The sequence below is a fragment of the Athene cunicularia genome (genome assembly GCF_003259725.1).
Source record: "Athene cunicularia isolate RWA chromosome 21 unlocalized genomic scaffold, athCun1 chr21_part1, whole genome shotgun sequence".
NCBI lineage: Eukaryota > Metazoa > Chordata > Aves > Strigiformes > Strigidae > Athene > Athene cunicularia.
Genome location: NW_020799127.1, coordinates 2318106 through 2344572, shown reverse-complemented (window position 1 = coordinate 2344572; position 26467 = coordinate 2318106). Strand labels below are relative to the sequence as shown.

Below are 26467 nucleotides of genomic sequence, written 5' to 3'. Positions count from 1 at the left end.
CTGGGGACAGGGCTGGGAACCAGAAGAAACCAGGATCAGAGGGAAATACTGTAGCTGGAGGTGCTGTTCCGGTTAAAAATAAACTGCATCCTACTGTGGGCAGCTGGTAGAAACCCTCCCAGGACAAAATACCAGTTGCTGAGCAGAGGATTTTTCCCGGGGTGCTTCCGTTCGCAGGGCTTGCTCTAAGAAACACGCACTGTCCTTGCAGCAGAGGAGTTGAGCTCCCTGGAGGTGTTTCCTTGAGGACGGGTCCCTGCTCCTGCGCCCTCGGTAAGCTGCCCAAGCCTCTCTCCTCCTCCTCTTTACACACTGGTTGGGTTGTAGCACAGCAGGTTGAACTCCAGGTTTTCATCCCAGTGACGGAGCAGGACAAAGAGCTGCTGGGCTGCAGCTTTCACCGTGGCCAGGCTGTATCCCTCCGGGAAGTCCTGTTCACTCAGCCACAGGCTGGCCTTGGCAGCCACCAGCTCCCACTCGATGAAGTAAGAAGCCGAGCTGTGCTCCAGCCAGGCCAGGGCCACCGCCGTGGCCCACAGCATCCCCTCAGGCTCCGTCTGCTGCTGCAACTTGATGTTGAAAAGCAACGCCTGGACCTCGGAGCCATCCGTGTCTGAGCCCCGGCCGCCGTCAGCTTGCCACTCGGCCGAGGCCGGCGTGCTCTCCGGCGAGGAGAAGCGGCGGATGGTGATGGCCGGCGGGGACAGTTCCTTCTCAGCTTTCAGGGCTTTGGAGATGCTTTCCACTGCGCTGCCCGAGAAGTGGCGAAGGCGGCCGGTGTCCTCCGTGTGCCTGCTGGCTCCCTCTGGCACCACCCCCGGAGCGACACCTCTGGTGGTGGGACTCTTCCCACTCTCGGTGGGAAGCAGGAGCTGCCCGTTGGAGCGGAGGCTTTTGTGCTCCCCAGAGGGACTGACCTTCTTGGTGCTGTAGGAGCTGGAGGGGCTGAGGGCCAAGCGGTGGCAGGCAAAGGGAGACGTCCACTTCAGCTTCTCCATGGGGATGTTGACGGCATTGCAGAAGGCCGAGTTCATGAGAAAGGCACCACACGCCAGCTGCAGAGACACCTGCAAGGCATGTCGAGAAGCTCTGAGATACCAACCACTTGTGGGAAGTTCGGGAAAAAGGCACAGGTGGATGGAGCAGTTCTCCATCCCTGTGCAGACTGTCAGACATGGATGTCAGAGATGGCAAGAGGTGGGATCTGGGGGATCCCCCTGCCCCCTGCTCCCCTGCAGTGACTGTGCAATCCCGGCAAGGCCCCGGGAACAAGCTGCTCACCAGGGGAAGGTAGTCTATGTTCTCATTGTCGCCCTCTGAGCTGGTTTCACTCACTCTGCTTGGAGATTTACTCATGAACCCTTTGGCGGCTCGAATCAGCAGCCTGGTTTTATTGAGGGTCAGCCTGCAGGAGGACAAAAAGGTGGCCATAACTTCTGTGCCCCTCCTGACACCCACCCTCCCCTCCCAAAACCATCCCTGATCCCCAGACGCTGGCATCACACTCGGTACTGGCTCTGGTCGCTAACCCTGGGGTGTCCCTCCTCTCCCCCTCACTTGTGTTTGCATTGGACACACGGAGGTGCAAGAGATCTGCTAAGGTCAGAGGAAGGTCAAGCTGGCCATACCTAGTAGCAAAGAGGTTCTCGATGGATTTTTGAGCTTGCGCAGAGGAAGCAGACAGGCTTTGTAACCGCCCTGAGAAGAAACACAAAGCTGGTGGTAAAACGAGCTTCTTCAGGACAGCAAAACAGAGCAGAGTCTGCAGTGGGACGTGGGGTAGCTTGTTCTGCTGCTGAGTCTTTGGCAAAATCCTTCCTCACTCCTTGCCTCAATTTTTCCTACGTGGATAATGAAATTCCCACACCTCTCAAAAATGAAGCTGGGGGAAACCTATACCATCAGGCTCCATCAGGTTCTGTCCTTTCCACTCCAGAAGGAGCCAGGTCTCGTGCTCACAGGCCTAATTTTAGGTCATAAGGTTTTATAAAAACCCCCAAAACTCAGCAGCAGTATTTGGTGAAGAACCCAAATCTTGGGCTCGATGCACCTGCACCCTGCCAAGTGCCATCAGCTCTTTCCCCTACCTTCGGGGAAAGCGCAGCGCTCCCAGCCAGAGGAGGAAGGGGTGCTGCAGGGCGACAGGCTGCTCTCTTCAGCATCTGCAACAGAGGAACCGCATCAGCAACGCCACCCAGCCGAAATCACCGTCGCGCCACCGCGCCGGGCTGCGGCACGGCCACTCTCCCTCTCCACGGCATTATCAGGTTAATGAGCCTGATCAGGGGTGATTTTAATTCAGCTGCAGATCTGACAATGCCAGACAAGGTCCAATCCAACTCGTCTTCATTAGTGGAGGATTTGGTGACAAGCAAGTGTCTCACATCTCCCTGCCTCTAATTACACCCAGTTTCATCCCTCGTTATCTGCGTTAGGGCTGCCAATTAACTTCCAAGCATAGTCAGCAGCCACTACCTGCGACTTGGGAGTTTCAGGGGAAATTGCAGCTTCTTCCACATTTAAGGAGATGGAATCCAGCCAGACATGTGTCTGGTGAGCACCATATTCAAAGAGGAAGGCAGAAGAAAAAAAAGACCAGAGAAGATATTTCTTCATGGACTAAACCACCGAGATCTGTAACACCGGGAAGGAGACAAAACCCCAGGGGATCTTACTTGTGCCATAAAATCCATCATCTCCATTCTGGCCACAAGCTGACTGGGGACGTCCAGGGGAAAAGCCACGATGTCTTCTGCTTCCTGAGCTCAGGCTGCGCTGGCTGCCTTGCTTGGATGCTGCCCCTTGGCATGAGAAAAAGGAATTGCCCGTGTTTGAGAAGGACTGGCACACACATGATGGCAACAAAACCCACAGACTGATGAGCTCGGCCATCTCTGGGCATCTAGACCTAAGAGCAAACCTTTTTCCTGGCCGTGAGGAAGAGGTTCTTGCCCCCGATAGTGGAAAGCACGCCGTTAGGCTCAGCCATGGCCGTGGGTATATAGGTCTGGTGCTGAATTGAGCCATGGTTTCATAGTGTTTGTTCTGGGTGAGGTTTCTCAGGTGACACCCTCCCTCCCAGGCCGTTTCACCCCTCCGCCAGCCCCACGTTACCCGTGTGGGTGTACTCGACGATGGTGGGCAGGTAGGCGTTGGTGCTCAGGTCCACTGGCATGAACGCCGTGTACTTGCTGATGATGTTGCAGGCTTTGCTGGTGTGGACAGCGTTGACCTGGTACCGCCGCCCAGACCCTGCCACGTGAGAGACACCAGGGATAGAGACCACGTGCCCCGTGGGCTCCATCCACCCTTCGGAAACAGTTCCCAGACCCTCCGCCACACTTGGGCTCCATGCCCACGGGGACTGTAACCCTCTAAACTCTGCCTACCACTGTGTCCGCTCTTATTTTACACACGTAACTGCTTTTCATGGAGCAGAAGTTTGACAAGACCCAGGGACATGTGCAGACCAGGGCAGTGGCATGCAGCTGCTGTTGGACCCTCTGAATTTGATGCCACCTCCTAGCTCCAGGTGACTAACACCTTAAAAATAATCACTGTCACCAGACATGTGAAACAGGGGAGCACAAAGGAGCACGAGCTCAAGTGTATTAATGTGCAGCAAAGCTGCAGAACCAGGAGAAAAGTGCAAGGCAGCTGGAAGGGGCTGTCACTTGGGAACTCTGTGAGACATTGCCTGATATTTCACTGCTGTCTGCTCTTGCTGAAGCTGCAGGAAAGCCACCCCCGAGGCAGGGCAGAGTCTGCCTGCAGCCAGCTTGCAGGCTGCCCCAGAGTTGTGCATTACCGTGCTCGATTTCACACTCCTTCTCAGCAAGATGCTCGAAGTCCCGGATGACCGACTTGGCTGCCAGGTGGTGGAAGGTCTCGCTCCACAGGTCTGCGTCGCCATCCGCCTGGCTCTCCCGCTCTCGGAAGAGAGAGCGGATATCAAAAGTGACCTCCCACTGCACGGGCTCGTTGCTCCTCAGCCCCTTCACCACTGCCTTGCAGAGGGTCCGGGGGGAGCGCGGGGAGCTGCGGGCAGCGCTGGAGTCACAGTCCTGGGGCTCCCAGTCGGAGGAGGTCTCTGTTTCAAACGCGAAGGAAGGATGCTGGGCAGACTCTGTAGAGAGGGGTGAGGCAGGGACTTAATCACATCTGTGGGAGTTGAATTCCCCACTGCCACCAAGAAGCCATAATTAATACTTCCTAATTCTCACACAATGGCACAGAGTGAGATGCAGTGGCACCGAAAGCCCAGCACAGGCCGGTGAGGGTGGCCGTGCCTCCCTCTCTCCCCAGTTACCCAGATCCCCGGGGCTCCGGCTATCCGACGAAGACCGCAGGCTGGCGCTGGCATCGAGTGCTCCCAAGCCCCTTCCTGGAGCCACTGGCCCGTCTAGCACTGGCGGGGAGTCGGCGTCGTGGCAGAAGGACATGCAGCTCCGGTGGAGCAGGGACGGCCGCCGGGCACCCGTGCCACGGATCCTCGTGGCAGAGACGAGCGAGCTGGCTGCGAAGGACTGAGGGCAGAGCAAATGTGAGGGCTGGAGCCGCCTGCAGACCATGGCATGGACCTGCTCTGCCCCTTCTGACCCCATCTGCTCCCTGCCTGGCCCCAGCGCGAGATGCAGTCGTGCAAACACCCAGGTCCCTCTCTGCTCAGCCCCAGCTGGGATCCCTGCCCAGACAGAGCCCTCCACCAGACCTGCACGGCGGCCCCAAGGGACCCAGGCCCCAGGGGCTCCTTCCCCAGACATGCAGAAGGTGAAATATGAATTTCATCGCTCCAGACATTTTAATGACTTCACTTGGGAACCAAAGGAAAGAAGAGAGACAGAAAGATCAAGGACCAGTTGCTTAGTAACGAAAGGAGAGAGGCACAGGGGATGGGGAGAGGAGAATAAGAGAATTTTTATCTTTTTTTTTTTTTTTTTTTTTTTTTTTTTTTTTAAGAGACTGTTTCTCCACCTTCAGAAGACATGAATCCTCTCTCCAGCACCTCTGGTGCCACATCGCACACGGACGTTCCCCTCGGCGGCTAGCAGAGACACCGAGCTCTGGCTGTTTGTACCTCTGTCCCCAGGGCTGTGGGAAGGTTCCCCTAACCCCGACAGACTCCATCTTTCCAACACACCACCAGGCACAGAATGGTAAAATGTGGTGGATCTCAGTGCTGGATGGGAAGATGCTTTCTCTGGGTGGCAGGCAAGAACGTGGACTCCACCACCAACCACCACCAGCAATTTTTGATGCTTTATGAGACCACTAGCAAAAATGGGAGGTAGGCAGCTCCAGGAGCTACTTACTGAGCTAGGACTGAGATATTTAAAAGCAAGCCAGTCACAGAAGCTGCTGCCAGACCCTTCTCCTGCCCCAGCTCTCCTCCCAGCCAGAGGAAGCCAGCCAGGAGCAGAGCTGAGGGTTTAAGCTGCCCATTGCAAGCGTTGACCTTTCCTTCCCAGCACGGCGGGCACGGAGAAAAGCTGAGGGCTCACGTTCACACCCCTGAAAATGTCAAGCCCTGGCAGCCGGACTGGGAGCTGGGAGAGCCACTGGGAGCCTTCCCAGCATGAAGGATAACAAAACCAGGCTGCAATTAATTAAGACCGGGATGCATGCTGTTAACCGTTTGCTGCCTTCCAGAAGGGAGTTGTTTCCCTCTCTGCCTTCATGCTGAGCACCCTGTGGGCAGGATGACGCTCAGTGGACATTTACGATGCAGGCAAGGTCTCGGGTACCCCTAAAACCCTCCACTGGTTGCCCTTCATCAAGCGATGCTGTTCAGCACCCTCACTGCTGCAGCCAGAGGGTGGAGGTCTCATTCCTCCCTGCAGAGCACTGGCCCTTCTTTCCCTTTGCCCCCTTGCCTCACCTCCAGCCCCCCTTCACCCAAGTCAATCTCTAACCCGCAGCAGAAGACAAATGAAAGCCCCAGACTTCCCAGTTCTGGGTTTCCATGGGAACAAAAGTGCTGCTGGTCCTCCCAGCCCTGCAGATGCTGATTTCAGAGCAGAGCATCCTGGTGATGCCAAGGATGGGAGAAAACCATCCCCACCCTTCCACAAAGTGGTTGAAAAACCTTCCTAAATTTCACCTGCTCTCTGCTGCAGGCAGGGCACATAATGCTGCTCAGCAGCTCTCTCATCCCACAGGTCATATCTCAGCCTGACCCTGCGTACGGGCTGTGCGTTCCAGCTAGGGTAGTGGGGGAACTGCTTCGGGACTGACTTTCTCCTCCCCTTCAGGACACAGATGTGCCACGGCCCTGTGCAGAGTTTGCATCTCATGGCCAAGCCCCAGGGAAATAAGGAGGAAGCAGCAGTGGGGGAGCAGAGGAGCAGGAAGGTGAAGCACAGGCTGCTCAGAGGAAGGGGAGAGGCATTGAGCAAAGAAAGGCCGGGCTCCCATGGGGAGGCACTGCTCTGGGGTAGCAGGACAGCACCCTGCTCTCTGCTTGGCTTGTGTTCTACATGCTTGTGATGTGCTGCAGCACAAAGCACAGCCACACATATATATGTGTATATATATATATATATATATGTATGTGTGTATATATATATATATCTATATATATCAGAACTAGTGTGTGCCAGGCTCTTTCTCTTATGCATCTGAGATTTTCCTGCTGCTACACGCTGGCCTCTGCCTGCAGGCAAAGCCTCTCTGAGGGTCACGTACCTGGAAATCCACCTGCCAGGGCTCGGGGCTGACCTGCTGCAGGTCCTGCAGGTGGGTTTTCCGAAGGGGGTTTTTCACCAGGGCGGTGCCAGGATCACTGGCCGTGGGCACCTTCTTGCAAGGCTCATGGTCAGCGATTTGGGTGGTGCTGTATGCCCGTCTCCTGGAAGAAGCCTTCACGTCCATTCCTGCATGGTGGGAGAGAGGATCAGCTCTGGTCCAGAGTGGGACCAGCCAGCACCATCCCCCCCGGCTCACGGTGGGCGGTGGGAAGCCCACCCCTGTGGTCCTCCCGGGGCTGAGGGGGCCACGCTCAGCCCTGCAAGGTATTAAGCAAAGCAACTAAACCACAAAAGGAAATAAGAGCCTACACTCGAAACTCCTGGGGAAGTCAGGAGAGCAGATTAGGGAGGTTTTGTCTGAGCAGTTTTCAGCCAGAAAAAGCCTGACTGCATTTCCCCAAACCTCCCTGGAGAAGACAAAGGGTTTACTAATGAAATTTCATTAGTGCAGACATTCTGCTGTCAGAGCAAGAGTAAAATTTCATCTGGAAAGGCATGATTTCTCATTGCTTTTGACAAGGTTGGGGGGATGAGCAGCACAGTTCCTCTCCAAATATAAGAGAAGGACGTCCCATGAGTCACAGAGGTTTCCTTGTCACAGGGAAACGCAACCAGGTCTGGGGTGCAACCAGTCACTTTATGCTGTGTGTTGCTGACACAAATTCCCAGCCAAACTGTGATGGTGAGGGGTGACACCCTGAGGACAGGGCTTTGGATCCATTCTTCCCCTCTCCTGACCTTGAACTGCAATGTCAGGACTTGCAAGGAAGCAACTGCTTTGCAGGTGCATGGACAGTTTAGCTGGGCTACCCTTTAGCTCAGTCCACTCCTCTGCACACTGGAGGGCAGCTTGGGAAGCTTGTAAATAATTACGTGGCCAAAGCTAGAGCTACTTTGAAAATCTCTGGGGAAGCCAGTTCTCCAGGGCTTCCCTTGATTTCCTGACAGATTTGGATAAATCATCTAAACCAAATAGACCCACTCAAGCCTCAGGAGATCCATCATCCCTCCTGCAAACCCCTCCGGCTCTTTGCAGAGATACAACCAAAGAGACTTATTTGTCAGACAAGCAAATTGGCAGAGCAGCGACAGAAGCTTGATTAGAAAGACAGGAGCATCACATCCCCGCTTGTACAGAGGAAAATCTGACCGGTGTCTGTGTCCAGTTCTCCCCCAGGATCTCTGCCCACTGCCAGATGATCGGGGGCATGCTCAGCGGGGCAGCAACCCTCCGAGTCTCTGGAGTGGTTCCAGCTCTCCATGCCTGCTCCCTCCTCCTGGGAGTGAAAGAAAACAGAGCTGCCCGACTCCTGGGAACGCATCATGCTGTAACGCCGCCTCTTGTCCTGCGGGAAAGCACAGAGAGGGAACAGGTCCCACCACCACATCCCAGCCGAGAAGAGCCACTGCTTGTGCACCAGTGCCCTTATCCACTGAGCTCCTATTTCTTCCCAGAGTCTCACCCACCATCTCCTGTGAGAAGAGTGAGAAAGCAAGAGACACCTCCTGACCACGCACAGAGAGCTCAGGCACCCGCTTGCGCACGTGCACAGCAACACCCGCTGCTCCCGGGACAGCCCCGCCAGCCCCACCTGCAGGGACTCACGGATCTGGGGTTGGAGAGGTACAGGGAGGTGTCACAGAGAATGCTGTAGCCGACCAGGTGGTCACCAGGGAAGAGGCAACTGGTGCTGATGGGGGAAACCAAGACCTCGGTGCTCTCGGGAAAGACCCACTCCACGGACACGTCGCTCAGGACGGGTGCCATCGCCTTCTTCAGCGACTTGATCATCTGAGGCAGAAAGCAGATGGTTTCTGCTCAGTGCAGTAACTGGATGTTGTGTGCCATGGTACACATGCCACGTGTTGCAGGGAAGGGGAGAATGTCCCCAAACAAATCCATCAGCTAATTCCTATCCTCTCCTGACCTTAGATGGGAGCCTGCTCCCTCTTAGACTGCGCCGAGTCCCATCCCAGCACCCTCAGCCCCTTGGCAGGATTACACCAAGGGCAGCAGAGCAGATATTGATAAAGCACAGCACTGATCTCACACCGCATGTTGCCAGGTTGGAGCAAGGTGGGAGCTTGTGGCCAGAAGTATCTTGCTCCAGTGCAAGGCAGCATCCCCTGCTCCCCTACTCCCCCCCAGCACCCAAGAAAAGCTGTTGACCTTCACCTGTCCAAGCCTCAGCCCTGCCCCAAGCCCTGACACTCACACACCGACTGCCAGCACTGCTATTTTTGGTACATGTCCTTGCTGGCACAAGCCTCTGCCAGAGGTCAGCACTGCTCTGGCAATTACACATGTGGAGAAGACCAATATCCATGACTATTTCACAGACAACCCTACCAGGGAGCCATCTACAAGAGCTTCCCTGCACACCAGGGGAAGCGAACACCAGATTTAGAGGCAGAACAGCTCAAATGTTCTCTATTGTTCACTGCTTTTTCACAGGCTCAGGAAGACACACCAGGCTGTGTTTTATAAGGCCATTAATTGATGCCTCAGACTGCTGAAGGCACCAAGCTGCACAGCCCGCAAAGCTCTTTATTAATAGCTCTAGAAAAAAAAAACTCTCCCTTCACTGTCTTTGCTTTTAATTTACATCAGAAATGCTGATGCTGTTCTGTCTTAGAGAAGCTTTTGTGTGCTTCAGGTTCCTGTAGAGGGGTGGACTGCTGAAGTCCTTTTGAGATCACGAACGTAAGAGCCAGTTTTTTAGAGATATTTAGGAGGTAAAGACCCAATTCTCTCTGGGTTTAGTCATCCAGCGGATGACGGGCTAGGCACTGAGCTTTCACCAGGGGATAGAGCCGTTCTTACACCGTATTTGAGGCACATGGGTTTTACTCAGCCTTTATGGGGAGAGTAGAAACGAAGAGGCTCCCCCCCTTTGCTTTAGAGCTGGCTTAATAGGCAAGGCTATCGCGGCGTATTCCTCTCCCTCAGACCCTGGGTACTTCTCGCCTGAGCAATGCCAGGGCTGAGCCTGACTTCAAAACTAATTGGCTGCTTTGATGCCAGTTCCTCTGCCCTCGCCTGTGTCTGAGGCAGCAGCTACCTTTGAAACCGAAGCTGCTGTATGGCGGCTATCGCCTCTCCCCATCCCCGCGCAGAGGGTAAACACACCCTCCCACTCCCTCTGACAGCCGGAGATGAAGATGCTCTTTCATCCCCTCCCGCTCGCCCACCTGCTGCTGAGTGGGAGTTGGAAAGGCAGCACCAGGATGGGGAATAAGACCCATCAGTGAGCTGTGGCCTCCCCCTTGCTGAACCAGAGCACTGTTACAGCCCTACAAGGTGGTCTCCTGGCAGTGGGCAGCCCTACCTTGGGCTGCAGCCTCTCGCCCTCCGCCAAGAACTCGGCGAAGCCCCTGGACACAGCAGCCAGCCCCTGAACCAGTCTCCTGCAGGCGTTTGGCCCGATGCCGAAGCTGTAGCACCTGTGAAGGGACAGAGAGCATCAGAATCCAGGGGACAAGCCATCCCAACCCCCAGCCCCACTCAGCACCTGCTCCCTGCAGGCAGAAGGCAGGAACCCCCCCCCCAGCCCTGGTTTTATCCCATTGCTATGCAGTTGTCCAGAATGTCCGGAGAAAAAAAAAAAACAGCTCCTCTTTTAAGTGGCTGGCAGGAGGGTTGGGAACCACCAGCCCCTCCTCTCAGCAGACCTCAAAACCCTTCCCTGAAGAGCAGCCTTCAGCTGTGACGCTCAGGGGCTTCCCAGCAGGACCCCAAGCCCTTGCCTCCTCTGTAAACACAAACAAGCTGCTTTGCTGCCAGTTCAGCTCTTTACCCTGCTGAGAGGCTGTGGTCAATAACACTAAAGACCCAGTAATTATCTCTGCTCAAAATCAAAATAAACATTTTCTCAAGGAAGGAGGAACCAGCCAGGCGAGGCTGATGCCCTGACTCCCAGCCCAGTGAGTCAGGATTTGGTTTTGGCTGAAGGCTGCAACCCCAAAGCTGGGCTGGAGCCTGGGCAGGGAGGGCAGGAGCGAGCAGTGCCTGGTGGGGACAGATGAGGTAGGAAGCCAGGAGGGATGGGGATGGGAATGGGTGGGATACAGCGTTCAACCAGGGCAGTAGGCTGCTGAGGAAGAAACCACCTTCAGCAGCAAACTGCATCTGTACAGGGGGCTTTTCTCTTGGAGATTTTTAATCCCCAGCTGGCTGCAAATCTTAGGTCAGCCTCACAGGCTCTTAAATAAGGCTCTGATCTTCTTCTGAGACAGGGCCACGCACAGGACTTGGCAGCGTGCTGGGCACTGCTTTCCAGGGCCACTCGAGACCACGCTCTAACTGTGATTGAATTTAGCCCACCACCATGCCTCTATAAGAGTGAAGGATGGGTTGCCCTATACATCTGGGAAGCAGTTAGACCTCCATATAGTGAAAAACACAGAGCAGCTTCCCTCATAAGCACTGAAGTCTGAGGGATGAAAGAGGAATAAGGTTTTCTTACATTTTTCTTATGTTTCATGCCCCTTAAAGAGGCAGAGGAGAAACCAGACCAGCCTGTCATCAGGGCTGGGGAACCAGGCTGGGAGCTCGATGCACAAATTAGCTGCTTTTTACATTGCTCCCTTTCAGCATATTCAATTCTGCACAGCCCCATCCTGGAAGCAGCTGGGGCCAGACCCAGATGTGCTTTAAAAAAAATTAAAAAAAAAAACAGCAAGGAAGATTGTTCATGTGTCAATCTCTCCTAGCAGGAAGCATCAGACGAGAGCCTGTGAAGTTGTCAGCCCAATTATCCTGCTTTTGATTGTTTAAAAAGCATCTGAACTTCTGGGATCTGTTCCAAACCCTTTGAGGTTCTCCCGTGGCTCATACCAGCAATCTCTCCTGCCTCTGTCTCTCTGAAGCTGGGATGTCTGTGAGATGGAGCCGTGTTCAGGGAGGAGCACGTCCCCCGCCATGCCAGGCTTTTGCCCCCGCAGCGGCAGGCCCTGCTGCCCCCCGTACCTGGTGGAGCAGGAGTGGGTTCGCAGCAGCTCCAGAACCTTCCCCGTGTTGCTGATGGCCCCATCCGTCAGCAGAAAGAGCAGTCGGGGATGGCCTCTGTGGATGGGCTGTCGAATGACCCACTTCAAAGGCGGTAAGATGTTGGTGCCACCCATGTCGGCCCTGATCCTCCTGATGCTCTCGCAGGCGATGGCCAGGCTCTCCTGCCCAAAGGAGCAGCAGAATCATCAGCCTCCACACCAGCACCCCGTGAGCACTGAGAAAATGTGTTTCCCCCTTCACCCACCTCACAGTAAGGCTGACTGGCAGGAAAGAGGGTCTTGAAGGTGGATCCAAACCCAATGACATTGAAGAGACACGCTGGCATCAGGCTCTTGAGAATGACCAACAGGGCATCCTGGGGGGTGGAAAACAAGCAGGCATCAGGCACACCGGGTCTCTCCCTGGCTGCCCCAGCTTCCCCAGTAAAAGCTCTGCCCAGACCCTTCTCACCACACCTTATTCCCACCTGCATTTGGCTGCATGCATTTGATAATTAAGCAACTGCCTCTTTCACATGCACTGCACCGAGAGAGCACTGCATATTACTCTGCTCTTTCCAAAGTCCCTTAATGATATTTGGGTCCCAAAGCAGTGAGGAAAATGGGGAGCCTTCAGGGGAAAAAAAAAAAGAAAAAAAAAAAAAAGCTGTACAAATTCTTCTGTTTGTTTTTAACTGATTAAATCTGTGCTTGCAATACGGTGCTGCAGCATGGATCTAGTGGGTGAGAAGCAGAGTGTGAAATTGAGAAGTGCGACACGCAATGCATTTCAATGTCCAAACTTGCAGAAAATAAACAAACAGCTTAAAGTTACACAAAAGGAAAAGCCTCCCCCATCCCCAATTCTCTTGTATTCATAACTGGCATCAATTAAAATAACTGGGAGAGACAGTTTTCAGCTATTTTCTTTACCAGAGGTGGTTATCTAACTTGTCTATTCCTGGTTTTTACATAAGGGAAGAGCAATTGAAATTGTCTCAGACATCTGTGATGGCCACGGACATCTCCAGGACAGAGCTTGTGTTAGCAGCAACTGGGCAAGAGCTACTCAAGAAGCTCCTGAGCTTGCAAGGGGCAGAAGGAGCAATTAGCTTGGCAGGGGAGGGAGGCCAATTTAAAGCAAAGTGCTGGCAGTGTGTCAGGAGCTTTGTGCTTTCTGTTTATATGCTGATAAAGGCAGACTCCTGCCAGTCTGCCTAGAGCAGCAGAAACCCTAGAGCCAGCCCCAAGAGAAGAGCTGCCAAGGTCAAATGAACAAGAGCAGCCTCCTTGCTTCGTCATACGCAGTGGCAAAGACCCGAGGAACCAGAGGGTGGGTGCTGGAGCTGCCTGCAGAGAAACCCCCGGCCTGGGAACGGCCGCAGGGAGACGGGGTGCAGGTCAGTTGAGTTCCTGACCTCTGTAAGACCCAGCAGCAAGGCAGAGCCAGAGCACTGCAAATCAGCGAAATAACATATGAGAACCGGGATGCCCTTTAACAGGCTCCAGAGTACTTTAAACCAAGCTGTTATCTCAAACCTACAAGAATATATTTATACTGCTGCTTCCCAGATGGCTCCTGGGATGCCGGCTCTTCCAAATCTCAATGCTGACATCCCATCTTGGAACTAATTACAAGGGGGAAAAAAAAAAACACCCAAATTTCCAAATATTTCTGTTAAAGCACTTCCCAAAGTGGGCAACCGATGCCTGCTTTCTGTTTCAGCAAGCAGAAAGATTTATTGCTTCTTGTGGTAAATATTGATCTTGATCCTGTTGCACTCATATCTATACGGCAACTCAATAAGGAGAGATGTTTGCCTCCAGAGAAGTCAATTCCCAGTTATTAGCCTCATTTTGCCAGCAAACTCACCACGGGCCTGGCTCTTCTCCCTGACTGCATAAGGACAGGAGAGGAAATTCAAACCCTGAACTTTCCACTTTGGCCAAGTGCCCTCCTGCAGGGCGGTGAACCACGTCCCCGCGGCCGCACGCCACCAGCCCGCGCTGGGCCGTCCCCTCCCCGTTTCCATCTCTGCCCACAGTACCGCTCCGCAGCTCAGTTCGTCCCACCACGCACGTCCCAGCCCTGCCACGCCGCTCCCCCAGCGAGCTGAGGACGATGCAAATGTCTCCACCAAGCGAAACCCACCCAAACCCACTAAGAACAGCCCCTGCCATGAGGTCCCTGATATCTGCAAGTCGTAAACAAGGATGGGGACTCAGAAGAGAGGCAGTGGTTTTCTCCCTTGAGGTATCTCCTCTGAAATCTCCCCCAAATATTTTTCCAGAAGGGGAACAGACTTTTTCCTGGTTTTACAGCCCTCCTGTGGTTGGGAGTCCCAGTTCAGAGAAGGGCTCTGTCCCTGCAGGGTCCCCGTCCCCACGGGACAAACCAGCCTCCATGGAGGCTGCAGCGACTGTGGTGCCCAAACCCCCTGCACTGTGAGTCGGAAAGTGAAAATCTGGCCTGGGGCACAGACGCCTCCTGATCCCCAGACCCCGAAATGTGCTGAGGGAAGGGGGTACAACCTCGGAAATATCCTGGCCCCTTTGGTGGACGCAGGGGCAGGGGACAGTCTCCCTGTCCCAGGGAAGCTGTTGCAGCCATCCTCGGGCTCCCGGCATCCGGATCCTTATTGCAGGAGGTGGCCATCCTCCGGCAGTTCCCATGGCAACCGGAGACAGATGGGTAAGGAGATGGGCTAGAAGATGCTCCCTGCTGCTCGCCCTAGGCGGCGAGTCCTGCGGAAGAGGGTGCAGCCATACCCAGGGGAGCACTGTGGCCCAAATCTGGGTGGCACTTGTGTTAGGAAAGGGTGTGAGCAGGACATCCGGGGACACATTGGTTTGGTGAGTCTCTCAGGCATCCAAATGCAACTGAACCCCTCAGATGACGCCTCCCTCTGCAATTCCTTTGCTGTCCTCAAGAAAGGTGCACGGGGCAGCACAGACACATGCCCTGCTCAGGAGGATGGGATATGCCTTAAGCTACTGGGGCTCAGCAGATCCTGAAAATCAAGACAGAAACTTTCCAAAGAGAGCTTTTGCCGGAGACTGCAGCCTCTCACTGAAACAGGTATCAGACACCAACCTGGCCTCCAAAACATGTTAGGCAGGGATAACGATAACTAAATAGTACACTGGAGTGATTTCCCCTGTGATGGACAGAGTGGTCTCTAGTGGGCTCAGGGCAGGAACCTCTTCACACCCTCTGGGCAGCAGCACAAAGCCAAACCCAGCTCTCCTGGGGCAACCTGCAGCTGCCTAAGAGTCACACCTGACCGGGGAACCTCAGATCCACAAAATAACATGACAAGGCCTTTCTACAGCCCCTTTTTTATCCAGAGGTCACAACGCACCTCTCATAACCCTCCACTGGACTGCAAGAATTCATTTGTGTTTGAAAAAGGGATGCATCATGTTCAAACAACTTCTCCAGGTGCTCAGAGGCACACATCAGCAAAATGCCTCCTGGTCAGCACGTCGCCCTGAGGAGGCCCTTGCAGCTCCCTGGAGGTCTCTCTCACCTAGGCAGCGATCGTTCCAAGCCCTCCCGGAGACAAGGAGAACTGGAGAAGGGATGCACAGGACGTACACACCAGCAAGAGGAGGAAAGAAAACATTTTGGCATTTGATGCGTTGATAGAAAGAAGAGGAAGAGGAACGGAACGGGGAAGAATCAGCTTCGCTGCAGGTACCTAACAAGCCACACGGTTGAGATGACTAAAGCTACAGCATATAATTACCCCCCATCCCCTCATAATGAACACTCATCAGCACTCAGCAACCCCCACTGCTCTCTAATATTCATCCCTCATTGGCATGCAGGTACTTCCCCTCCTTCCTACCTTGACGTGGTTGATGTTCACGCCACTCATGCTTCTGCTCCGGTCTACGAGGAAGATAAACTCTCCTTGTGCTTTCCGGAGGTCTGGCTGGACAGTCCTCAAGTCAGGGCAGAAGTTGAGCATGATGACAGGGTGGTGGGGGATGTCCTTGTTCAGTCGCTTCCTGATGATTTCTGTCTGCAAGAAAGAAAGAGCGAGCTCAAGAGATTGATTTTTCTGCTCCTTTTCACTTCGAGGGGGATCAGAGCAGAGCTGCGAGCCCAAAGATGTGAGTGAGTGGCCTTTAGTGGGCTTGTTCTGGCCCCAGTGGTGACAACACCTGAGCTCAGGTTGTCACAGGTTGTTCTGTACTGTCCTGCCCTGCGGGGCTGCTCCGTGGGCAGAAAGCCCAAGCCAGAAACCCCCTGCACCCACAGATGGGAGCCTGGAGAAGAAATTAAAAGATTTGGCCCTATGCAGCACCTTGTAAAACCGATTCCCCAAACATTTCACTGGATCCCTCCCAAAAACGTGGTTCGTTAGCACAATTTAGTATCACCGAGGCACAGCAGAAGTTTTGTCCATGGTCACTCAGTAACAAAGTGAGAGATACAGCCCTCAGAGTGCTGTATCCACTGCTTCAATTCATTCCTGCTGCCTCTGGTTTGCTGTTTTTTCTGCCCATTTCTTTTATCATTTTTCTTCGTTTGGATTGAAACACTTGGGAAAGCCAAACCGGTCACTCAGGACATCATTTGATGGGAACCCACTCGATATGTGTCTCTGCACTGCACGCAGCTCCGGTGGCTCTCCGCATTTTCCCTCGTTCTATTTCAAGTACCAATCGTCATTAAAAATGTGATAAAATTAAACTGGAAAAAACCTCTTGCGTCGGGTTTATAATCTGCTGTTACGTGTGTATGAAGCAGTCCCGGGTTACGGTCTCAGCTGCAGTGAATCAGCGTGTTGCTGCTTTCGAGGGAGCTCTGGGACCCCACATCAGCAGCCCGTGGCCTTTCATCCCTGGGTCTGCCGTGTGGAAACATGCTCCACAACAAGCAGCCTGGTCCTCGGGGGTTTTGTTTGCCTTTTTTTTTTTCCCCTCTTTCAAAGGCTTCTTGTTGTTTCTTGTTGGTTTCATCAGGAGTAAACCAGACCCCAAATAACCAGGCTTGTTTTCCCCAGCCGTGAGTCATATTCCTCGATCTACGAGCTAACGGCCAACCTTTATTTTACATAACTCGCTAAACTCAGGAGACCCTGCAGATCAACACAGATACAGACACACACACGAGCTTCGCTTTCAGCTGTGCTGCTTGAGTGCTGCTTCTCTGACCCCTGTGAAAAGACGGTTCCCATTCACAGGAACAAGTACCTTGCTGACACCCCAGTTCTCGCTCATCCTCCTGCATTCCACTCTCACGCTTTGGAGTATAAATTCCTCAGTCACTGGGAACTGGGAGGGCTTTTTCCATCCCCATTTTCCTCCATCCATATGACATGATTTTGTCTAAGATCTTCCCCAGCACGGATGTTTATCAGATTTCAGACTAAAGGGATCCTTGCTGCCTCTCTGTCCAGTACTGAAGCATGGTCCTGTATCTACCCACAGCACTCCCTGGGGTGCTCATGGGGACCCAAGACATAAAATCGACATAAAATCCCTGCGTGATCAGGATGAGCCCATAACCTGGATTTCCTGCTGACTTCAGAGTGAATTTTACAAGCAAGCCTTCAGTAAACAGCCTCAGAGCTGCTGCTACAGGTCAGCCAGAAAAGCAAGCATCTCATCCGCACCATCTCTTCTGCTCACCTCCTCTCCCCTCTGTTCCCTTTCATCCGTTATCCAATTACAGTAAACTAATCAGATCTTGTCGACCGAGAGTTGATTCCAGTGTGCATTCGTCCCCACCACCCTGCTAGCTGATGGCATCCAAGGCTTTTGCATAACAAACTGAGGGAGGAAAATTAATTATCATTTACTGCTGAAATTTCTGGGCTAATTTAATTTAAACCGAGAGGTGTCCAGTGTCATGCTCAGAGCAGCAGCAATTCTAGCCCATAATCTACCCCAGATATTCCGGGCATTTTCTCTGCTTCTTGCCCTTCTCCATGCAGTTACTTTCCTGGGGCAGGGAGGTGGGTTTCCTGCAGGGAAATGGCTCCGGAATGATTGCCCCCCCACCCCCCACCCCCCCCGATAATTTGACGTGCTAAAGACAGAAATAATTAGAGAGCCATCTGAGCCGTAGCGTGGGAGTTTCATTTCATTCCACCTGCCGCACGCTGCACACAATTAGAGGAGACGCCTGCTGCGTGAGCAAGCGCAGTCCTGATCCTGCACCCCACTGCCGGGGAGAGCGAAGGGCAGAAGGGAAGAGAGGAGGGTTGACGTGTCTCTGGTGAAAGGAGGAATCGTGGCAGCACAGGGAGGCACCTCTGCAGCAGGTTTGGGATGTCTGCCAGGCGGGCAGACAGGCTCAGACCCGTGGAGAAAGAAAAAGAGTTTAAGGGGAAATGAGCATCCCTGGTCGTGGTGCGTGTACAACAGGGAGCTGACACACTAAGCCTGGGGCTGTGGTTACACAAGTGCAACCTGAGGTGCAGAAGCCCACCCTGGAAACTGAGAAGGCTCTGACCAGTCCTTTCCTCTTCGCTGATCCCACACACAGCGACGTGGCAGTTCAGAAGAGCTAGGCTGTCACTCATCACTTCAGAACTGCTGAAAGACGAGGCACAGATCCCAGAGCAGATATTTTTCTATTTGCTGATCAGCAGAACAAAGAGAAGTTTCTCCTACCTTGTCTTCAGTTCAGCTCATTATTCCAAGCAAAATCACTTATTTCTCTCTGACAGCTATCCAGAAACTGTAAACATTTACTGAGCAATTAAAAGAATATTTTATTCTGTGTCATTGCAATAATTATAATACCCTTAATGCTATAACAATGCACCTACCTAATTATGCTATGTTAGACTAGTACTAATTATACACACAATAACCATCTCAGAGTTCCTTCCACACTCAGTTTATCAGAAGCATTGCAGAATTTTCCCCTCTTCCTCCACACAAGCCCCTCTCTGAAGGAGGATGCTGCAGAGCTTATCGGGCCAGTGTAGTATCTGGTACAGCAACCAATCATTCACTCACACAGCTCCAGTCCCACAGAAAGCCTCAGCTAACACCTGCAGCTTTTGCTTCTCACCTTTTTCTCAGCACTGGGGTCTTTCTTAGTGCCTTTAATGAAGTCATTCTTCCCCTTCAGGTGTCGTTCATACTCTGCAGGTGTCATATCACCTTCTTCCATTAAGACATGAGGCATGTGGGGCTCTGGAAATGCAGAGAATCGAGTGAAGAACAGCATCAGCTAAACTTCAGGTTTGGCAGAGATGCAGGAACCCTCAGTTGTGAAAACAGAGCAATATCTCTGAGCTTGGGCAGCAGGGGCAAGCTTGAGAGGGACCAGGATTATCTCCTAGCAAGCCTAACTCCTGACAATACTTGTAAAACCAGAGCTAACCCAGTAGTGCCCAGCACTATGGGGGAAGGTCCCAGGAAGGGGAAAGACCAGCAGAGAGGAGGCAGAGCCCACCTACCACTTGGGTGGATCAAGATCTCCACGGGTCTGTCGAAGGTGTGTTTATTGGCCAGCGTGATCACGATGCTCTTGGCGGAGCGAGCGGAGGGGTCGGCATCCGCTCGGATCTCGTGTGTGGGGCTCTCAACACCTGCCCAAGGAAACCGAGGTGCAGTTAGGAGCTGAGGATGGGGAAGACTGGGCAGAAGGGACAGCAAGGGAAGCTGGCAGAGGACAGGAACCAAGCGGACTGTGCAATGCCTCTGCTGTATCAACCCCCCACATTAACATCAGCACTGTACTGGTAAATCCACCCCAGCAGAGCTGACTTGCCAAAACAGACTCCACATCGGAGAGGCAGAGAAGGAGGAAGAGTGTGGTTGTTGCTATGAGGTGGTGATAAATCAGCCTGACACTTCTACCTGCCAGCAAGCATGGCCCGCGGATCTCCAGGTGGAAGCTGAACTCGTACTCGAAGGGGTTGGTGGCCTCGCTCTCCAACAGCTGAGCCAGGCAGAACCTGCCCCCTTGCTCCGGGCTCCCTGAGCCACAGTAGTGCTTGTCCCTGCCAGCGAGACAAACCCCAGTCAACACTGTGCACATGTTATATCCCCCCAGGAACCACAGATCTGCTGGAGGTAAAGCCCACAGCCAGCTCCTGCTCTGTCAGTCCCACATCCCCCCAGAGGAGTCCCAGCCAGAGCCCATCCCGTTTTTCATACGTTCGGAGCTGGTGGCTGGAAAGGCTGCTGGCATTCTCCAGGCTGGGCTGGGGGACCCTGGGGACACACACAGCTGGCAGGAGGACCCTCACGGCCCCACTGGGCAGTGTCTGCAGCTCAGAGGAGGTGCTGATGAAGATGGAGATGCTTTCCAGGGGAGGAATCGTGCCTAGGTTAGCCACAAAAGCAATCCTCTCCAAGTCCTCATCCATCATGATCCTTCCTGCACAGAGAGAGAACCACACCAGGGAGACACAGTGTCACAACTGTGGAAAATGCTCCTCCCCAGACCTCCCACGACCACCCCAGCCCTGGACCAAATGCCCAAACCAGCCCTCACTGCATACATCAGCCTTTCTCTAAAGAGCCTGAGCCCCAGCCCTCTGCACTACTCCTCCAGCTGTCCAGAAGCAACAGTGCTTTCCAAAACAGATGAGGCTGCCACTTTTGGCAGACACTGTAAGGACAGGAACACCACAACCCAAGGCTTGGCCTTTCAAAATGAGCCCTCTTGATTCTGTGGCATATGCCACCCAGCCATCCCCTGCCACCTCCCTGGTTTTCTTGCCCACATTCACTACAACACTCCCAACCCCCTCACCACTTCCATCTTGAGCTCTTCCATCCAGGAGGCTGCAGCCGTCACAATACGTGTCATCTATCTTGGCTTTGTCTTTAATCTGCACCGTCACGGCACGCCGGGACACGGCCGCCTCGAACCCAACGACGGTGGTGCACTCATCCAAGGGGTAGACAAAGAGACCTGCCAGCAGAAGGGATTTTTTAGCAACACCAAGCACTTGCCCAGGCCCACCAGCCAGGACCACAGCATGGCAGCTCCCTCTTGGCACTTCCCTGCATGCTCCTGGGCTTTTTCACCCTTCAAAAATTGTAGCTTTGGGCCATGAAGGGTCCATACACTTGGTTACTCTTCCCGCAAGCATCTAAAGGTTTAAAGCACGCACAGAAACCCAGCGCTGGGATATCCCTGGCTCTAAAGCACCCTTCAAGCTTCACCCCTTGAAACTTGCCTTCAAAAGGCTGGGATTCTGTGTTGCGGTAGGTGAGCAAGGCTGTCATCCCGAAGGCATAGCCGCTGACACACGACGTCACCTCTGACGCGGTGAGGGGGAGCGGGGAGCGTGTCATGCGGTTAATCAGCCCCGGCATCTTCCCGGGGGTCTGTCGGTGACTGGAGAGAGGTGGAAGGGTGAGAATGAATGAGGAACCCCAAGCACCCAACACACTTGTGTCCCCCCAGCACCTTTGCTTTAGCTTCTGTGGCCCTGAGGACAGAAAGGTGACTGACTCGGGACGGGATGAGACCTGGGCTTGATGGCTCCACTGGTGGAGATGGGGATGGAGACAAGACCCTGGTGGGAAGGTGCTGGGCAAACACTTGCCCCAAATTCCCACTGGCACAAGCAAGGAGGCTCAGATTAAACCTGCCTGGCTGGGGACAGAGATCAACACTGCAGTGGTGGATCACACATCTCAGCAGCTCCTACACCCACCTACTGCTTGAGCCTGGGCAGAAGGGGTTAACACAGTTTTTTGGCCCTTCTGCCCTTCTCATTATCCTCCAGACTGACAAGTTTCTCCAGGACAAGATTATGATCCTGATAGTTTTCCTTTAGCCTGTGGGAAGGACGAGCAGGCAGGCAGAGCCAGGCATCCTCCCTGCCCTCCCTCACCCTTGCCCCTGCCTTGCGGGGAGGTGGCTCTGCCGGCCAGCATCTCCAGCTCCCTCCTGCAAAGGCTGACTCATCCCTCCGCTTTGCTCAGCGGAGACATTCAGATGCAAAGTGGCTACTTCTGCCAATTACATTTCAACTCCTATCCCCCCAGGCAGGTTTTCCTCTGTTCCAGTTCATCTCCCTCAAGACCCAGCGTTTCAAAGGAGACCTTTCAGGTAGCTCTCAGGCCACATCCAGCTCCCCTGGGGCACTGGGAGAAGTTGCTAGGCAGCAGTTCTCCCTGGCTGGCTCTGCAATGCTTTATGCAATGATTTACAAGGCCCGGGAGGAGCCAGCAGCAGTGAAATACATCAGTTTCTCATTTCCGAGCAGTCCTGCGTTATTAAAACCACCTTTATATGCAAATGCCACAGAAGACACAAACGGCAGACATCAAGGCCATGAGCTCAGGCAGGAAAACGGTGTTAAGAGAGGAAAAAGGGAGAGCAAGGGACAGCAAGCAGGGCTGGCTGGGATGGGGGAGAGCAGCCAGGGCACCCCAGCATATAAACCAGCAGTGGAGAAGATGATGGAGGGCAGTAATCTGAGGGCACGCTCCTGAATCCCAGCCAACAAACTCAGCTGTTCCCAATTTAATCCTCCTCTCCTTCCACCACAAAGGCTGCTCACACCACAGAGCTCGGGGGATGCAGTCCTGCATGGTTGGGAGATGCAGGAGTGTGTCCAGCTTGGCTGCTCCTGCACAGGAGTCCTCCACGAGCCCATGGGAGGCCATCACACCGGGATGCTCCAAGCCATGCTAACAGGGCTTGTAAAGTCAGGAGCTGGCAAGTGTTCACCTGCTACAGGGAGAGATAATGAAGGTCGTCCTGCTGCCGAGATGTGGCAGAGGCCATCAAGATATCGGGAACTGATTAAATGGCAGGTGGGGGAAGGAGGAGGGGGGAATATTTTGCCTTAGGGAAAGAACGAAAGCAAGAAATAACAAGGGGAAGATGCTCTTTACCAGCTTGGCACAACGGGAGTTCATTACAGGGTTGCCAGAGAGGTGAGAATTCAGGCTCCGGGAGCGTGACTTCAACTTGGCAGCTTTCTTGGTTGCAGAGACTTACAGCAGAGAGATCCCAGCCCCTCATCTTTCCTGCACTCATGGGAGATGGGGGCATGCCTCCATGCGAACTGCTCTGCCAGAGGGGATTTCTGCATCACCCAGGCCAACACAAATGTTAAGGGACCCTTGGTGGGACGCAGAGCCCCGTGCCGTCCCCTGTATAAAGGAGCCAGGAGAGCTGCACCTCTCTGGCAACTCCAGCGTGGCTCAGGGGAGCCCTGCACCAGCCCTGCCTGCTATGCCAGCTGCAAAAACTGCCCCAGAAGAACAGGGAGGGCTCGGTGAGCTTATCCCAGCTGCTTCATGCCCTTCGGACAGGGTTGGGAGGCAGCAGGCTGCTGCCACCACAGCCCAGGGGCTGCTCCACACACATCGTGTCGCCAACGCCATCAAGTGACTGCAGCGCGGAAAGGGGAAAGCGGGGAGGCTGGTGTGGGGGAGAGCAGTAGGAGAGCTGGCTTCTCTCTCCTGTGTTCCCACAAGAACCCACCCCCGGCCCCCCCTGCTGCTCCCCATCCTCCCTTCGCTGCTCCAGGACCTGCCCTTGGCCTCCAGCCAGGTCATGGGGCTGGACCCTCAGGACAGGAGCTGGCAGGACCCCACATTCCAAAAATTACCACCAGCACAGCACCAGCCCTCAGCACATCCCTCACCACCACCAAACGTGCCCTGCCTCCTGCACTCAGCTGGCGTGGGGCCATCCCCTGGACCCAGCCAGACGCCTCCTGACCCACAGCCTCACGCTGCCTTTGGCATCCCAGGAGGAGAAGTGGGAACCGTTGGTAAACACAGTCACCCAGCTTGCTGCACCACCAAAAATCCCCCACACCCACAATCCCATCGGCCAGGGAGCAGCTCAGGGCTGGGGACAGAAATTGTCCCTTGGCCAGCCACGCTTAGGACCTGGCACACCGGTATGCTACCATGAATTATTTTTTTTTTTTCCCCCTTGCTTTGTAAATTCTCTTTCCTTGACAATCTGCCCCTCCTCATGGCCAAGAGGAGGGTGCGACGCCGTTGTGCTCACCCCACTCCAGGCCATACCCCTGGCTAAATTCTGTGCAGGATTTATGGAGAAGGCCCTGATGCTGCACCGACGTCTGCGGCCGGTGCCGGTGACGTGCAGAGTGCGCAGACGGCACTGCGACACGCAGGCTCGCCCAGAGCTTGCACCAGCCACTCCTCCCACCTGCAGGCGCTGGCCCCAACGCTCGGGTGAGGCTTGGAGCTGGATTTTAAAGGACTGGGTTGGAAAGGGTGCTTATGCACCTGAAAAGGGGGTGCAGTACTTGGAGAGCTGCTCAGAGCTGCCTGGGTGCCTCTTTGCATCTCAAAGTACTGATGTGCCCTCAAAAAATCTGGCTTTTGAGCATGTGTGGTAAAGACAGAGGCAGAATAATGCTCTTCTAAGGTGTATTTTCATGTATGGCATAAAACAGAGCAAACTGTGAGCACACAGCCTGACATCTGCTCAGAGCCCAACTCCCAGAAGCAGGTTGGGAGCCCAGTGGAACCACCACCACGGGGTCCCTGGCACCCACAGCCGAAAACAGGCCAGTAAAGAACTAAACCAGCATTTGGCACCTGCAATAAAACCACGTGCTGCCTGCAGCACATCCCACCTGGCCCTGGAGTCTGAAGGGCAGATGTCCAGATGCAGCCCTGGCTGCTTTCCCCCCGCCAAGACATGCACACAGCCATGTGAAGCCCAGCCCTGGTGCTGCACATCACAATGGATGTGTTTTGGGGCCGTTGAATCATTTGCACCACCCTGCTGTACCTTCTTCCCAGCCCCAAATGGGATCCCTTGGAAATCTCACTTCCAGGTCCAAGCCAGACCTGGGTCATATCCACACTGCTCGGAGGCCGCCTGTTTTTCTGCAGCTGGATAAAATATTCCTTCTGCTCCATCTGTATCAATCAACACTGACATCCAGTGGCTTGTCAGGATGATTACAGCCTGGACACAGATGTACAGTCCTGGACAGACGTCCCTGCCTGGTGGTGGGATGCCCTGTTGCACCACAACCCTGGGAGCTGCCGGGCCACCACCACTGGGAAGGGAACTCCCACCTGTTTGCGAAACCAAGACAGAGGAAGTCCTGTGCTTCCCAAACTTTTGGAGCTCTCAAGCAAAGTCACACTTCGGTATTTCCCCTGGTTTTGCAGGGGCAGCATGCTGCTGGGGGACCCCAACTTTGCCTACCTCACCCACATCAGCTGCAGGTCATGTCTGAGACATGCAGGACACCTCCAGCTGCTCTCCCCCAAAGCACCAGGCTCAAACCTTGCCAGAGGACTGGGACCCCCCAAAACATTTCTAGATAGAAATAGGAGCAAACAGTGTCTGAAACGGTGCAGGCAGCACTCTCCTGTCCGAGCCCCTGCACAGAGCAGGGAGGGGAGCTTTGCTGGTTGATGGCAGCACCTCCTGGAAGTGACACGGATCCACCATGGCAGAGCCATGGGAATCTCACAGAAAGCTCCGGGAGCTGTTCTCCCATCTCCAGCCTCCCCTCACTTCAAACTGCAAGCATGAGGTATCCCACCTGCTGGAAAAAACAGCAAAACAGCTGCCGTGCTTCACCCCAGAGCCACTGAGGGGTGACAGCATGGTACCCCGCTGCCAAAGTGGTGACAAAGATTTCTGGCCAGAGGCACACATGTCCTTTTGGGAGCCAGCCGGTGCCCCAAGGGACACCCCGAGGCCTTGGATATGAAGGCTGGGGAAGGTTGGGGGAGCAGGTGGCTCCTGCCAGCACCCTGCTGACCAGGGGCACCCCATGAAAGCAGCTGGGCTCCCCCTTCCTGGGGGGATGCAGCACCTAGTTGAGATGCGATTGACAGTCCCAGCAGAGTCAAATTTTGGGGACTGTCGGTCAGAGCTGGGTCTCAAGGACCTTGATTCATGTCCCAAGCCCCATTTCTAGAGCCATCAATCACGTCCCTGGGCAGACAGCATTTCTGATCCAGGGTTTAGTTAACCCCTGCCTCGCTGGGCTCGCAGCTGCACCAGTGCGGGGAAGATCTCTGGGTTGAGCCAGAGGGGGAAGTTTTAGCCCAGACTGGGGCTAAAACCGTCAGGCAGCCAGCCCCACGCTTGGGATGCATCCAGAGCTAAGGAGACACAGCGGGCCCCCAGGAGCAGCACAGCCCTTCTCCATCCACCCCTGTCCTGCCCTGCCCCAGCCACGTGTGGCAAATACAAGCCAGGTCCTTGGTGCTTTGACCCTTACCGGAGGGATCTGAGTCCCCTCTCACCCTGCCAAGGTCAGTCCTCCCTTCCCCCAGACCAGTGTGTCCACAGCTGGGATATCCCACCTGGCCACCCAGGAGAGCAAAAGCCCGTCCCCCCCCGCAGCATTGTCTCCCCCATCCAGCCTCCTTTACTTTCCCTGTCCCCTGCCTGCAGGGAGATGAAGATAGTCACTATTAATGTCTGTACAATTTTGGGGAGGGGAAGGACGCTCAGGGGCTCACCATCCATCTGGGAAAAGGCAAGGCAGGGAAGCAGCAGCTTGCAAAGTGTGGGCTTGTGCCTGCAGAAATATTATGACAGGGATCTCTTCACAGAGCGGCTTTGTGCTGAGATTGTGCACAGCCTTGGGAAGTAACAGCCCGCACACACACACACACACACACACACCCCTGCAGAGCACACACAGCCCAGCCTGCTAAAAAGGTGCAGGAGCAACTGGAGAGTAGCCACTGCTTTTCTTACCTTTCCTGGAAGAAGAAAGAGGAGGAGGAAGGGGATGGGGGGTGTTGGAGCAACTTCACCCACTCCTGCCAGC

The 26467-nt window shown here is 54.3% G+C and overlaps 1 protein-coding gene across 1 annotated transcript; it reads right to left on the bottom strand.

The window, feature by feature from the left end:
* VWA5B1 (von Willebrand factor A domain containing 5B1) lies at positions 1 to 26467 on the bottom strand. The gene is given in 22 exon segments (XM_026862745.1): positions 1 to 1067; positions 1282 to 1405; positions 1629 to 1698; positions 2088 to 2162; positions 2676 to 2801; positions 3115 to 3252; positions 3809 to 4126; positions 4310 to 4526; positions 6685 to 6872; positions 7897 to 8092; positions 8353 to 8538; positions 10076 to 10190; positions 11716 to 11918; positions 12002 to 12112; positions 15587 to 15763; positions 18772 to 18896; positions 19163 to 19294; positions 19566 to 19746; positions 19913 to 20131; positions 20459 to 20628; positions 20897 to 21057; positions 26395 to 26467. Coding segments are annotated over 21 exon segments (3972 nt in total). The 5' UTR covers positions 21036 to 21057; positions 26395 to 26467; the 3' UTR covers positions 1 to 305.